The 16045-nt window shown below is 40.8% G+C and overlaps 1 protein-coding gene across 1 annotated transcript in view; it reads right to left on the bottom strand.

Annotated features, from left to right (window-relative positions):
* The window catches only part of LOC104078518 (plexin-B2-like), a gene marked incomplete at its 3' end in the record, with an annotated part of 50228 nt that overhangs the window by 29104 nt on the left and 5079 nt on the right, over window positions 1-16045 (bottom strand). Inside the window, exons 3-9 of the mRNA XM_009580172.1 lie at window positions 15272-15394; window positions 11426-11526; window positions 9165-9291; window positions 7291-7441; window positions 4860-4974; window positions 4029-4131; window positions 3454-3555 (exon numbers count right to left, since the gene is read on the bottom strand). Coding sequence (XP_009578467.1) covers window positions 3454-3555; window positions 4029-4131; window positions 4860-4974; window positions 7291-7441; window positions 9165-9291; window positions 11426-11526; window positions 15272-15394 — 822 coding nt within the window. The remainder of the gene's footprint in view (window positions 1-3453; window positions 3556-4028; window positions 4132-4859; window positions 4975-7290; window positions 7442-9164; window positions 9292-11425; window positions 11527-15271; window positions 15395-16045) is intronic.

The raw sequence follows: 16045 nt of genomic DNA on the forward strand, positions 1-16045 counted from the left end.
CATATATTTTTCAAAAGTGTTCAAATTCTGCTGCTGCTGCGTAAGGCTTTCCCACATGCTTAACAGAAGGCGCTGGGAGAGGAGGGGAGCTTTGGTGTGCGTGACAGCTGCCACCTGGAGCGAACTGAAATCAGGAGTTGCTATACCAGGCTCTCGAGCAGAAGGCCACAGAGCTCACATTCAGCAGTCTGGGTGCAAGAAGAGACATTTTCAAAAGTGTTCAAATTCTGCTGCTGCTGCGTAAGGCTTTCCCACATGCTTAACAGAAGGCGCTGGGAGAGGAGGGGAGCTTTGGTGTGCGTGACAGCTGCCACCTGGAGCGAACTGAAATCAGGAGTTGCTATACCAGGCTCTCGAGCAGAAGGCCACAGAGCTCACATTCAGCAGTCTGGGTGCAAGAAGAGACATGTAGCAAACACTGGGAAGTGGGTTACATATCAGACACACATGACAAAGACAAACCCAAATGGGAAATTACTTTTTCAACAAAAATCTTTGGAGGGCTAATAAGCTTATCTTGATGCTGGTACACCTGTCTCTTCTACTGTGCCAGTCTTTCAAGAACTCGGTTGGAGAATGCCTCTCAGAAGTTGCACGCAATATGACTGATCAGTACTAAACTTCCCTCTCACGGGCTTATCCTGGATGAGACTATTCCCAAGAGAACAACGACAGCTTTGATTTACTTCTCCTTCCGACTGAAATTCTTTCAGAGGAAGGAGGGGCAGAAAAACAGCCAACAGCTTCTCCTCTTTTAGCCTATTTCCCTCCAGCGGAAGCCCTCACGAGGAGATTTATTCATTGTACTGTAAGTGTTCACAAGTTAAGAGGTGCATACAGAAAGTGTGAGCTTATTCTTCCACCCTCAGTTCTACAAGAGCAGTTTTAGAAGCCATCCACATCTCCTACTCACTGGGTAAGCCCAAACCTTCACTGCTAATCTCCACCTAGAAACACAGGTGCTTATATGCATGATACTGGCTAGTGCACTTAGTCACCCTTTAAGCAAAGCACAGATTAAACCAAGATAATAGAGCTAGCAGTTCAAAGTGACAACAGAATATTCATTCTTGCTAATCAACTTTTTCTAAGCACGAATTTAGGCAAGGAAACTAGGAGGAAAATGGATATATACCAATGTTTAACCAATAGAGACCTTTAATGTCCTCATATCTTCATGACTGCTACCTCCAAACACACTGTAATGCCCAGCATATCCTGTGGCAAAATCATTTCACATGGGAAGCCACATGCTATTTTGCCTTTGGGCTGCAGGCCAACCTCTACATAATATCCATCCATGGCTTCTCCTGAGCCACCCTGCCCTCCATGAGATGTTTACCAAAGGCTGAGTGTAAGCTATGCCCTTACTCAAATGAACTTTCAGTAACCAAGTTATTGCTTCAGATAGCATGACCCCACAGGCATGAGTGCCTGTATGATTACAACTACTTCATGCCTTATTTGTCTGTTTTCACATACACTTAGAGGTCTGTGTATACAGCTGTAGTAACTGTGTGTGCCTATTCAAGCCCTGGCACTGAAGGCATTATTAATTTGGCTTAAAAATGAACCTCTGTACCAGGATATATGGGGCTGCTCCCATGACAGAGATGACATTCCCACATCGTTCTCACCTAAGAAAAATTATTCTGACATCATTTGACACTCATTGCTCTCCAGCATCTTTCCGGCCTAGAGCCTATGCATTCTTCTTACAGAGACTTGAATTCCATACAAGCCTTCCCACTTTCAAGTTAAATAAATGCATACTAGGTCTGGTCTGTAGGCAAACTGTTAAACACTGCTATCCATGACAAAGCATTGAATCCACAGGATGTGTCTGCCTTTGTTAAATGTAATTGATACCTCACAGGAAAAAAAAAAAAAAGGCAGAAGCATTTTTTTTCCCTTTCCTCTACTGGTAGTTCAGAAAGATTAAAGTGCTTATTCACAGAATGATAAACTAGCTGAAGGAGCTTTTGGATTCATGCTGCTGTTTCTCCTCCTTGGAGGAAAAGGGTCCTATAGAAGTCAAATTCAGCATCTAGATTATGCATCTGCCCTGAATTTGTTCTTGAGAGAGAATGGGCTCTTCCACTTATATCAAGGGAGCAGGGAAAGATTTTCCTCTTGTGCAGAAAAACAGCTCTTCACAATGCTAAACAAAAGAAATGTGAGTAAATTCTCTGGAATTCTTTTCCATATTTAGCAAAGAGAGCTGTGGTCTTTATGTCAAGTGTTGTGTCCCACACCTTGCACACTGCCAGACATCCTACCAGGGACCAGTCCTGGCATCTCAGAGAACAGATCAAAATCACCAAATTGCTTTTCTTTGTTTATTTTAAGGTCTTCAAGCAAAAATGTTTATTTTTGAACATACGTTTGTATAGCATGGTCTTGATGTATGCACAGTGTAGTGATACACAGCATGGTCTTCATATGATTGTAGTGCTTACGGGCTGCTTTTTACCCTTCTCTGAATACCTTTCTTACATTGTTACTCTCCAGATCTGTTTACCCTTTTCCATCCCTTGGCAGGCATAGCAGAGGTGATAGAAGGACTTTGTAAGCTATAGAGTACTTCAATTTGGCAAAGGAAAAAAAACCCTCAAAACCCAAGAGCCTTCTTTCCCTTGATATTGATAGATGGCTGGTTAAAGCAATCGATGCAATCTCCAGCGTATCTATCATCAATTCCATTTACACAAAGACAACACAGAAACAAACAATAGAAACTAAGAACAAAACTAATAACTAAGAAGTGGTTTTTAAGCTTCGTTTTTATCAAACTAACAATAACATTTTAGGCATTGTCTAGGTTATAAAACAATCAAAAGCTTGGAGTCAAACTCTGGCTTCTTAGAAGCTTTGTAATTTACTTTCTGGAAGCAAGTACTGAGAAAGAGAGGCCTTTGCTACAACTGAGAAAATACCTGATCTTCTGGTTTGATAGTCACACACAACACAAAAAAAAAGGCAAAAGATTGTTTTATCCAAACTAAGAAACATTTGATTTCTGAGTGCATTCTTTTGTTCGAAAATTGAAAACTGAATTAAGCACACTGAGTGATGTCATTCTAGAACAACAAAAAAAAGTGAGTATTTAATTAGAAAAAAGACATGAAACATTCACAATTCCTATATCTCCTCTCATTTCATTAGATGAAAAATAATTGTCAAGTGTTTAGTAGTAGGTCCAACTTACATTCTTTTAAAAAACCCCCCACATCTAGTAGTTAAAATAGTTTGTCCAGCTCTGATTCTGTCTTGGTATTCTGTCTATCACAGTAACCAATATTATACCAAACTTGAATGTGTAGCTCTTTTCCTTCTTTAAAAACAATTATAAGCAGCATCTCCAAGGAACACAAACTAATGCTTTAGTTTAGGGGTGTGGCTGCAGTTTAAGTGGAATTCAAATGACAGCTAGCTTTGAATTAATCTGCTTACCCGATAATAAACTAGATGTCTTCCCTCAAAATACACCGTTGTTCGGTACTCCATAGGTATTATTGGAGGGTTAGGGTTTAGAAACTGCGGGCATTCTTCTTCCTGGGGAGAGAAACATTTTATACGTTATTCCAAATAAAAGGTCTTATCAAAACAAGCTCCGATGGCCTTCGGACAATGGAATGATTGTTCTGAAGAACTTCATGCTTAAAATACAGTGACAGATTTGATTACACCCTTTCAAATTAGACATGCTAAAAATGACTGCAGCATATGTCAAAGCTGTGGGTGATTATCTTTCCCAGCCTTGAAATCTTGTTCCTCCCATAGAAGCAAAATAGTAAAAGGAACAAAAATATCCTTTCAGGAGTTATTCAGTCTCACTGCCCCTCCTCAATCACACCCTTAAATGCCCACCCCCGCACTGTCACTAAAAAGAAAAATCTTACACTTCTGGAGTTAACTTTAGAATCATTTTTAAATCTCTAATTCAACCAACTGGTATGAGAGAAAAAAGCAAAGAAAATATTGAAGTGTTCTAATAAAAACTTAATAATCTTATTTTTAAACATTACCATATTTTGTTTAATCACATCCTGTATTGAAGAGGACTCTTCACAGATATGTCTCTTCCAGTCCCACTGGCAATTCCATCTATTGCTTGCACAGGAATAGCATCTACAAATATAACATGATAGTCACGACAAACTGTCAGGCTTTTTCCCCCATTGACAAAAAAAGTACATGAAATTCCATCTTTATTCATGGAAGGTAGATCAATCTGTTACAGTGTCCTTACTATATTAAGCTGAAAACTTCATAGTAAGAACAGTTCAAGAACCCCAAAAAGCTATTTTCTCCCTTAAATATTTGAACAAGGATCAGAAATCCACAGCATCTCGCACAAACTTTGAGATTCAAGTCTGAGAGGACTGGAAATGATCTAGATCAACCTTCATGCATAAGATGGAACAAAGTGGGGTTTGGGTTGGCTGTGCCTTCTCTGGGGCAGCAACATCTCGGGCAGGGCAGATGACGGGGGCAGGGTCAGCTTTGATCGTCCTGTTTGAACGCATTGCAACCCAAAGCAACAATCTAACATTTGAGGGAGCAAATAGGTAAGCACATGTCCACGGAGCTCACCTGCAATGGCAATCCAATGAACTGGCCTTTAATTATACGTGCCATGAAAATTCCCATTCCACATGGTTTATGTTACCAGCTCATCTGGAGCCCTTCAACCGTTTTTCAACTCCATTAAATGTAAGAAAAAGGATTTGGACCCTGGCAAATTTTGAGAGTGCCAAAGGCTTAATTATGAAATGATTGAGTAACTCAGCTGCCAGTTACCTGAAACACCATGCTACAGGATCTAAACACCTAAGTTAAGAAGCTGAAATACTTACGGCTGATTTTCAAAAAGATTCATTGCTTCTTCACAGTCATAAAAAGGGTAAGTATGTGATGCAAAAAATATCTTGTTCTTTCCAAAGGTTAACTGAAGTGGAACTGAAACATGATCTATCACAAAAGAAAAAAAATTATCTAAGTGATTGTTGAATTCTTTAGCTCTTGAGCCGAATGATACAATGATAATACTTTTATTATTTTACAGGACATAAGCAAATATTTAACTATATTGTTGACACTCTGGATCTCATGACCTGTTATGGTTCAGGTTTATAAGCTCTGTTTTGTCTTTTTAAGCTTTGCAGATTTTTCAGCACATGGTTGTCAGAAGAAAAACAGAGATGGGATAAAGGGAAGAAGCAAAATTATAGAATAGCTTTGTTTTACGGAAGTGTTTCTCAGAGGTGCTATCATCATGCTAGAATTTTAAAGAGTCTAGAAGAATAAGGAAAATTGAATAAGGAGGTAATTGAACACAGATGAAAACTGCCACGAGAACAGTCATTTTAAATAAAACATTTTCTTAAATATTAATATGTCTGCATGTAAAATTACTTGTTTCATTTGTGGATTAAAACTGTCATTGTCATGTGAATTAAAGCAAGTGATCTTTGTGGTTAATGCCCAACAGTGCCTGCAACGCTAAGTTACCACAGGCACTTGTGATCTTCAGTTTGCTGTACATGGTTTCTCCACAAATGTACTTCTTGTCTGGATCATTACTGAACTAAGAGTGGAAAATTTATCGTCAGAAATGGGTGCTTTCCTCAGCAAAGCTGTTTGAAATACCTTTTGCAGAAACCATTAAGCCCTTATGATAAGCTATTTCACAAGCTATTGGGCAATTTCAAACTCTGCTTTCCTTGAACAGGTTCTTTGAAGAAGCTGCTTGGCTGGAATCACCTTTGCCTGCACTGGGTCCCCTTGAATATTTCAGACTGGTAGGAATGCCAGGGGATTTCCTAACGACGAGATTGTGAAAAAGCATCCTGCCTCTCTAGAAATGTCCTATTCCCTTTGGAACCAACCGCAACTAAAGTAACCCAGACTTTTCCAAACTCAATAGGGTTACTTAACAGTAAGTGGATGGCTCAGGACTTTTTGTCACATGCTGCCAGGAACCACTGCCTGTGTTCATAACTGCCTGCCTTCTGCTGAAGTGTCTGCCTAGCTTCTGAGCATCCTTATATTACTTTTGAACATCCTTTCAGATGGATCCCTGTCTAACCAACTCAGAGAGGCGTATTATTTCTAGGTGACTTAGTTACTCTAATGCCATCCCTGACAGGTTTCTAGTCTCACATTTTACGCCAGAAGACATCAAGATGTCATGTTTATCAACCCCGTTGCTTTATGTCCTGCTTTACAAAATATTTAGGGAATGTGAATTGGCCCTAAATAATGGAGTGCTGCTTTAACACTTAGCATAATCTGATACCGTGACACACCCCAGCTAGTTTTAGGAGTGAGATTTTAACATCATTACTCTTCCTGCAACTAAAACTGGATTTTGACCTGTTTCAGCCTTAAGAGAATTGAAACTATTCTTAAAAAGTGCTTCCAAGTACTGCTCTGACAATTCACAAGCTGTTGTGATACATATAAAAGGGTTACACTCAGGGGTACCTCTGCAAGCTGCAAGAGCACCTGTTTTTTGGTTTTTTTTTGTTTTTTTCCTTTGTTTTTTAAACTTGATACATAATAAACAGTGCTGTATAACTAGTTTTATTCCATGTGTTTATGCATCAAGATGTATGAACTTTAAGCGTGCATAAAGCACTATCTAGGAAATAGCACAAGAATTATGGTTGGCAACAGACTGTAAGCATATAATCAGTGGTTCAGAACAATGATACAGTCTTTAATTATATGATCACATATTTTTCCACTGGACTTACTATTGCAGAAGCTGGATGGCACATAGTAGAAGTGGCAGAAGGCTTTATGAGAGAAAGGACAGCCTTGTGACATGGACTAGAAAACAAGCCACTGAACTACAGTTGACTAGAACAAAACTAAGACATCAGAGATTAAAAACTTCACATCTGAAGAGCATATGCAGTTCTTCTGGCCCCACAACTTGGAGTGATTAGGGTAAGATTAGAGAAGCTGGGTTTTGTTTGTTTGGGACACAGAATAGCACCTCCCTGGCTCTGTGTCTAGACCTCTGCCAAGCTCCTGTTTCAAGTTCCTGGTAGAAACACTGGGAATGCTACAGCTTGTAAATACAACAATGGAAGAAGTTTGAGCAAACCTTTTTTTTTCCAAATGTTTGAACGGACAAAGTTCAGCAATAGGCTATTTGGGGAAAGGAACTGGAAGAGCTAAAAAAAACTTGGAAGCAGCTCATATAAGAGCATCACATTAGAAGCAGCAGGCTATGTTCTTTCCTCTTATTATACATGGAGGGTAGCAAAATTTCTTTACCTTGACCTTTTGGTGTTGGAGGAATTATATCGGGCGGATCACAGATAATAACCCCTTTTTTTAATTGAGCGTAATGGGTTGTTTCACCAAATGTACACAAAACCTGGTCACTCTCAGTCAAAGTTGGCAATGGACTTACAGTCAGTTCCACCTGGAAATGAAATTTTAAAAGGGTAAAATATTTTAAAGAAGTGAACAAAGACCCATTAAGATTTATGGTCAGAGAATTTCAACTGCTCTTTTTTTTTTGGCCAGTGGTGGTATTTTGGCTAGTATCACAGAAGATGGTTCTCCTTTTCAATTTTTATTTCTTCCCATTTGCTAATCTTTTCTTCTTATACCTCTACCAATTTTTCCAGGCTTGGTCTATGTTGAATTAGACTGGTAGGAAAACCTCTTGTCCTGTCAATGCATTAGATCAGAACAAAAATGTCTGTACAGACACACCCAAAGCCTTTTATTCTTGTCCTCAGCATCCAGTTTAGCAACAGTAAACAGAGTGGTTAACACTTAAATCCCGACAAATTTAATTAAAATTACATTAACCTTAGATGTTACTAATGAATAATGAAACCAAGGCTGGATGGGCTGGAAAAGCTGGAGTTCAAAAGGGCTGAACAGAAAAGTGGCTTCCTCAAGACTCAATGTACATGCAAGAAACCCACTGAGATTTATCATTACTGCTGAAAAAGGATTTCTGAAAAAGTAACGATGAGATCTTAACTTCCTTGAGGAAATTATCAATACAGAGTGCATGTGAGAAACTAAAAGCTAAATAAAATGGGAAAACTTTGCAAGGAAAGAAGAAAAAAATGAAATGAAATTTTGGATGCTGTCCTTGATTTAATGCTTCAGGTGTGTTAATTATACAGTTTAACTTTTTCCATTTTGTATTGCCAGTAGAAATGACAATCATCCCTTTCACACTGAAACCGGTCCACTATGCTATGAGCTGCAATGTTGTTTGGTGAGTAAAGGAATCATGAGGAGACAGCGGCATTAATGACAGTATACATGCAGCATGTAAACGCTCATCTGAAGTTGGGTTTGGTTTTGGTTTTTAGGTATTTTGGCCTCAGATGCTGATGTGAGACACCAGATACTTGTCAACACAAGTTGACAAGATCTGAACTAAAAGAAGGTGTGGATTTTAAGTGGACTAGTTACACTCTACTAACATTTTTATTCAACATAGAAACGGCCTTAACACAATGCTGTTTACATCATTTAGGAATGGAATTAAACTGACTTTAATTAAAGTCTCTTTCTTTCTGATTATGAGGGATTAAAAGCCATTTTACTGATTTTACTTGCTGAGCACCCCCAGGAAGCCCTCAGTCTGCACTGGCATGCTCCATTTGGAGTTAGAGCAAGCTATGACACCCTGGTCACACTCTGAGCACTCAGTTTTGTTGCCACAGAGTCATTCTGCAGCTTCTCTGCGTACCCAGACTTCGCTGTGTAGGCAAATCCACTGCTGATTTTAAAGCAACAGCTTATGGCTTCACTGCTTACTTAAGTTTATGCTCAAGTAAGCTGAAAGGGCAGCATGGAATCTCTGCTATCAATTACTTTTTATGGGTTATACAACATTGTGCAACACTTTCATAATATTCAGATAAGTGTAAGTGTTTTATCATCCATACTAGTGCATCATTTTGGTTTACAGAGAAGGTCAAAAACAGCATTTCTTAGAATAAAACATGAACTGCAACCTGCAAAAATAGCAGGCAAGACAGAGCACTGTGCGAAATGCCAGAGACTGAGATATCCAAACCACTATCCTATTCCTAGTCACCACTGTGCATAAAGAAATGCAGATATTCATCTTCCTGGTAGTCACATCAATGTGCTTTAAGAACATGTAGTCATACCTTTGCAGGGGCTTTGCGACTCATATTTAGAGGGTCTGCACTAATGATAGTCATGCACGTGCCACCTGGGCTCCACAACCAGTGGTTCTCCTTATCAGCTGTTCCACAGTCTGCCTTCTTTGTGCACCTGACAGAACAGGAACAAAAACCAAAGCAAAGCAATATTATAGCTGGACTCTGCTTTCTCTGAACTACGCAACAATTTCAGGATTAGAGACTGAAATTACAACACAAGATGACTGGGAATTTGCTTTAATACTGACTATTCAGGTTGCTAATAGAGAACTTTTAATAGAATAAGTGGAGGAATAAGTATTGATGGTTTGAGACGACAAAAGCAAGTGGGGAAACATATACCTATAATATTTTGGACACCCCCTTGGATTAGACAACCCAAATCCATACACATTTAGCACAGGAGCCATCACGCAATGGAGCCTTCTTCATTGTAATATGTAACAAACACCTGAATGAGTGGGCATTCTGCAGGTCAAGTGGCAGACAGCTATCTGTTGCCAGTAAAGACACCTAATGCATTAGAGTACAAATGCAATAGAGGAGTATTGCCAGGGGCACACAGGCTTGTGGAGAGCTCCTGTGACACTGTAGCACTAGAAATGTTACTTTTGCAGTGAATGTTTTCATTAACTTCTGCCACTATTTAAGACCTTTCTCTGGCAGGGCACCGTTACCATTACAGGAAGACAACAGCAGTTGTGCAGCCTCACCAAAAATACTGGGAGATTTTCCCAGCTCACAGGAAGGACAGAAAGAAGAGATGCTGCAGTGCAGGAGCTGCATATGTGGCTACAAAAGCCTGCTGAAGTGTGCGTGTGGGGACAATCTCATGCGTATTCTTTCCATTCTGGGCAAAGTTTAGGAGAAAATGCTGTAGGATCTCTGGCTGCTGTAGCAGAAGACTAGTAACTTGTCAGAGGCTTTAACACAGTGCAGTTGCTGCACAGTTCTGTCAACCCTACCCTTAAAGATATGATTTACATACAGAGTCTACATTCATATAACATATCCCTAAACACACTATTAAGTGCTGTGTGTGATCATGAGACAGAACTTGCTGCAGGTGAGAAAAACATGAGAAATTAAACACTTTTTTTTCATCATTGGAAATAAATACTAACAAATGCAAAAATTCATGTTTGCCTCTTCTCAGAGACCATTAATACTTTGAGATATTGAGGTCAGTGGTCACACGAGAAACCTGAAGGGAAATCTAGAGAAAATTGCCTTTTTTATGATATATGACATGGCCTTCAACTCCCAGCAGTCCAGGAGGAGTTCGAGGTGTATATTCCAAATCCCCAGGTTTCATCCACAGCAACTGAAACCCAGCCTGGAAGAGTTACAGTATATTACATAAATCTGCACGCACCGCATAAGTTTCTCTGCAGTGCTCCATATTATGCTACACATCAGGCTGATAGGTAACTTAATATGATAGTTCACATTTTCAGACAGGAAGCTAGAAGCCTGAAATTCATCTGCATACTATAATTAAATAGCCCCTTTGTTCCAACAGTGAGTACTTAGAATCACGAATTCCCAATTGCTCATGCCAAGGGGTTAATTAACTTAGTAGTCAAAAAGAGAGCTGCAGGACCCTCTCGACACTCCAATCAATGAAGACTGCAAAGAAGAGACATTCCAGAACTGTTCAGTGCTGTCCTAGTTTACATGTGTTTGAATATTAACTCAGTTAACCTCTGCAGATAGCCAGCCAAATGCCACTTTCTGCTCTCCTACAGTTAGGTGAGGGTTCAGTGTAGCTACACATCTTGATAGATGACATTTATATGAAAACGGCATTTGAGCTATATACTTTATTTCAGACATGAATAGTTTTTCTTTTATACTCTGTTTTACACTTTCCTGCTCTACTTAAAATATATGCTATATTTTCTGAATTTTAAATAGGGAGCACTCTTTTAATTTCTGGAAGAACATTTGACTGTACAGTTCAGAGAACGATAAAACATGCAGTTAGAATATGTATACTGATTTTCAGTACCAGTAGAAAAGTATACATTTTCCCAAACTAATCAAATCTGCAGAAGTCAACGGGGACTTATTCGTGTGCACAGAAGATTGGTATCAATGTCTGCGTGATAAAATTATATCACTATCAGGAGCGTAAGGCTGAGTACAAAAAGCCAGGATCACTATGCTGAGCAGTAACACACAGCACGCGTCAAAATTTGAGCTCTTCCCCTGCCTGCACCTGAGAAAACACCAGCAGCACTCACCTGCCCTCTCTCACACACCAGCCGCAGTACGGATCCCTCGCCTGAGTACACTTCTCACAGTCCGAATATTTGTGGCAGTCCTGCACAGGTAGCCGATGCACCTGGAGAACCGAAAGTAAGGCAAACCGTAAGGGATCTCAAGAAGGCACAAGGAGACGGGAATGTTTGTGGGCAGGACTGTACAGTGCCATTGCCTGTGGCAGCAGAAGACTTCACCCTGTATCATTATGATCAGAGCTCAGTTTGATTTTAAGAAAATCCATACAAAACCAGAATGTGGTTATCCCCCCTTAACAAAGTCCAAATTTACACACTTTTCCTGCTCTTTTTCTCTCCAATATTCTCTAATCTCTCTCTAAAGTAATGTAGGACATTGTTATACTCAAGAACCATAAGCAAGTCTCCAAAAATTGAGCTTTTCAGTCCCTCCAGTTACATTACTTCTGGAAATCTGCATTACAGCAGCCACTGCAGAAGAGCAACTGCATGAACTGCTCTCTGAATTCAAGTAACAGCTACTGCCGGACAAACACTTTTGAAAGGGTAACTTGGTACTGGCTAGATGATTTTTTTAAACTGAATATCCTCCCCTCCATATTGCTAGCATGGAGATGAAATCGTTTGGAAATGTGACCGTCAGTGGCACTTTTAGCCAGAAGGCCTCTCAGAAAGTCTGCAAGTGTGAGAGAGCCAAGGTGCTTCAGGTTACTGCACTTCTCCACGCATAACCCTCCATCATGCAATACATTCATGAAAGAAAATGGAAATAATTATGACAGGAAGCAGCAGGGAAAAGAGCATCATCAGTTCTCATGTCTCAGTCCCCCAGTAAATATATGGCTTCTGGTTTTGATTTCCTTTGGTGCTGAGAATAAACAATTTTGTCTTTCTTTGGTGCACAGAAAAAGGAGCCAGCACACAACCATTCCTTTTAGTTATGCTGCTGAAATGATGCAAGAGAGGAACGGGACATATGTCTTCCTGTTGATGACTATGTTTTACTTTTAAAGAGCGCAAAAAGTCTAGCAACAGTAACTCTGAGAAGTAAGCTTTCTTTTTTCTACCTTATCCTCTCATTTGAAACAACTGGCAATTACAAAGCTACTTTGAAAGTCTGAGTTTGGCCTTTTCTTTCACATTCGGAGAGTTCAGTCTGACTCAGTTAAGGAAAATGTCAATATTGGGTAGTTTTCTTGCATTTATTAATACAGAGGTTACCTTTTCAGCATTCTCTTCTTCCTCAGATTCTTACCTAACTGGAGCTGAGTTACTGGCACTCTGTTTCACTAACTGGTACCCATGACTAATTTAATATCCAGTGAATGGCTTTTTTTATGACAAAGTATTTATTTCATAATTCTGGCAGGCAGAAACAAGCCCTAGAGATTGCCGTCTCTACAGTTTTGTGTAACCTTAATGGATTTAAAAACAATAGCAGCTCCATTTACAGCCAGCTTCAAAATGCAGAGAAACTAATTTTAGAGATTTTCTAATTGGCGGTCTTAATCACAGAGACTGGTAAAAGCTAAAACAAGCAAACAAGCTAGTGATCGTGGTAAGTGACAGCCACAGGCTTCTGCTTTCCTCCCAATAGGAATAAGGAATCTGGGATCCTACCAGTGATGTTCACTTGTAACGAACCAGCGTGAGCATGGCAGAGGTGGTACGCTCCTTTCAAGTCCCCCAAGAAGCTGTGAGGGGTTTCTCCTGCTCTCCGTCTAAGCTCTGGGAGCAAAGCGGGGAGGAGGGGGATGACTTCTGAAAGCATTTGCTCCAAGCCATCCACTGCTATTGACACAGCAGCAGAAGCTGGGAGGAGAAGGGGGAGGAGAAGTGAAACTGGAAAGCAAGAGCTTATTTCTCACTATGACTCTTAACCTCTGTATCGTTCTGCCCTGTATTTCTCTCGATCTGATTTCTTTTTAAAGGCTGCTTCAAGTTATCACCCACCACATCATCACTTTGACTTTGCTCAAGTGCTTACAGAGCCCAAGCAATTCATTTCCAAATGCTGAGGCAGGCTTCATCTGCCAAGTAGCTTAGCATTAAGCATGCCTATCAGCACAGCTAGCCTGCCCTTTATTGTTTACCTTATTTTAAATAACTCTAAACCATTTTAACTCCCAGGGCAGGGTTCTGATATCTCCATTCCCATAACTCCCAGGTGTGCTTAACCCAGAAGTGCACGTTTCAGCTTTTATTCTTCTCCCATTGCTTCGTCTCTCCCAGCTCTGAAGGCCTCCATTCTCCTCCTGTCTATCTGCTTCTAAAAGTGGGTGGGACTGCTCATTGAAATTAACTCCTGGAAATGACAGTAATGCAATGCCATTACAGAGCTCCCAACTTTAGTTATTCATATTTAAGCTGAACAGGCTTTGTAGAAGAAAACTATTATTCGCATTATTCAGAAACAGCAGCGTCTATGAGAACTACTTGGAAAAGATTAAACTGAAATCCTTTCTTTGGCAGAAATTTGCTGCTTTCTAAATTTAAACATTTTGTAAAGACAGAATTTTTTTTTGCAAATTTTCTCTGAAAAATTTGTCTGTGGTCTTCCTAAATTCTACCAGTTCAAGCAGACTGTTACCAGAAAACTTGTCTTCCTTCAAGGTTGCTGCCACTCCTTACACTGCTCAGCAGCTCACACCACAGCCTGGTGGGGACCTCACGGCTTTTAAGCAACGTCCCAGCTTGTCAAACAGGGTGCCAGGCTGCCCAGGCTTTTATGGACAACGTTGAAGTTTGGAGTTCTGTTCCAAATCTCAACAGAAGCCAAATGAGAAGTATCAACTACCTCCCAAAAAATGAAGTAACGTCTCTCACACACTGTCATATTATTAAATGCTTTATCAGTCACTTAAATGGCACTTTTTCCAATGTGGTTTCTAGCCTGAAAACCTTCAGCTAGAATATAACATTCCCGCAGCAGGCATTTATATTAGTCCTTTTACAAAATAGAGAAAGAACATTCTTCTCGCACTGTTTTCCCCAAATACTCTCCTTTCACAGCCCCCCTCATTCTCCCCGTGTTACTGCTGCCGTCCCATTCTGTGTCGTTGTCAGTGCTGCCGATGGTCGCAGCCTGTCACCCACCCCGTCCTGGAGAAGTGTCAGAGGAGGGTTACAGCTGGAGGTGGAGAAATCTGGCATCCCTCTCGTGTCCTACTTGCTTTTTTTTCTTCCTTTCTTTACAAACCTCCACTGTGCCTCACCTGCCAGCACAGGTTGGAACCTAGAAGAGACTGGGGAAGAGAAGGGGAACCTAAAAGACACTGCCTGTGCCTTTTGTAGCAAGGTCTGACCTTTCCTGCTGCACTCGCTCGGTTCTAGCAGAAGCTCGACCAAAAGTGTTTCCCAAAGTTGTAATTCTCTCCGTTGCTTCTTAGTTTTTGACAGCAAGACCCCCAAAACTCCTGGCAGCTTTACAAATGTGTAAATGCTATCATGTCAGGTGCCAGCATCCTAAATCCTGAAGTACTCTTGAAAAGGACTGATGGCAGCTAAAGCATCCACCAATACTCCACAGACACCACACCGAGTGCGAGGGCTGCCTGACCCCATGGTGTGCTGGTGCCAAACATCTCAACTTCATCCTTCTCACAGACCCCTTAAGAGAGCTTTAGAGGTGAACTCACTTCCCATTCCCAATCGCTACGCATCAAGGATATAACAATTCTCCAAGTCACAACAATCAAGTCCATCAGCTCGGACTTGAGGAAGGTCTTCATACACACAGTCGCCAAATGGGGCAACTTCCAGGAACGACTGAGAAACGTACAAATCTCAGGTGAAGTTGCAGAGAAAGTGAAAGCAGATGTGGTCCTTAATGCAAGCAGGACATATTACCTTGTCTGTGGTCATCACATACAGATTTTCTTGGGTTTGGTCAAGGACCAAGTCATTCTTTATGGGTTTGTTTAGTTCAATAGTAAGAGAGCTGTACTCAGTTGCAGTGGATGACAGGAACACCTATTTCATGGAAGAAAGAAAGGTAGTTAATGTTGCTTTTTTCCCCCAAATATCATTATATCTGGCTACTGCTGTAAAAGACAAAATGTTTCTATAAATACATTAGCAACAAAAGGAGGGCTAAGGAGAATCTCCATCCATTATTGGATGCAGCGGGAAACATCGTGACAAAGGATGAAGAAAAGGCTGAGGTACTTAATGCCTTCTTTGCCTCAGTCATTAATAGTAAAACCAGTTGTTCTCAGGGTACCCAGCCCCCTGAGCTGGAATACAGGGATGGGGAGCAGAATGAAGCCCCCATAATCCAAGGGAAAATGGTTAGTGACCTGCTACACCACTTAGACACAAACAAGTCTATGGGCCCCATGGGATCCACCCAAGGGTACTGAGGGAGCTGGCAGAAGTGCTCACCAAGCCACTTTCCATCGTTTATCAGCAGTGCTGGCTAACGAGGAAGTCCCAGTTGACTGGAGGTTAGCAAATGTGACGCCCATCTACAAGAAGGGCCGGAAGGAGGATCCGGGGAACTACAGGCCTGCCAGTCTGACCTCAGTGCTGGGGAAGATTTATGGAGCAGATCATCTTGAGTGCCATCACGCGGCATGTACAGGACAACCAGGTGATCAGGCCCAGTCAGCATGGGTTTATGAA

The sequence above is a fragment of the Fulmarus glacialis genome, unplaced genomic scaffold, assembly GCF_000690835.1.
Source record: "Fulmarus glacialis isolate BGI_N327 unplaced genomic scaffold, ASM69083v1 scaffold12166, whole genome shotgun sequence".
NCBI classification, from domain to species: Eukaryota; Metazoa; Chordata; class Aves; order Procellariiformes; family Procellariidae; genus Fulmarus; species Fulmarus glacialis.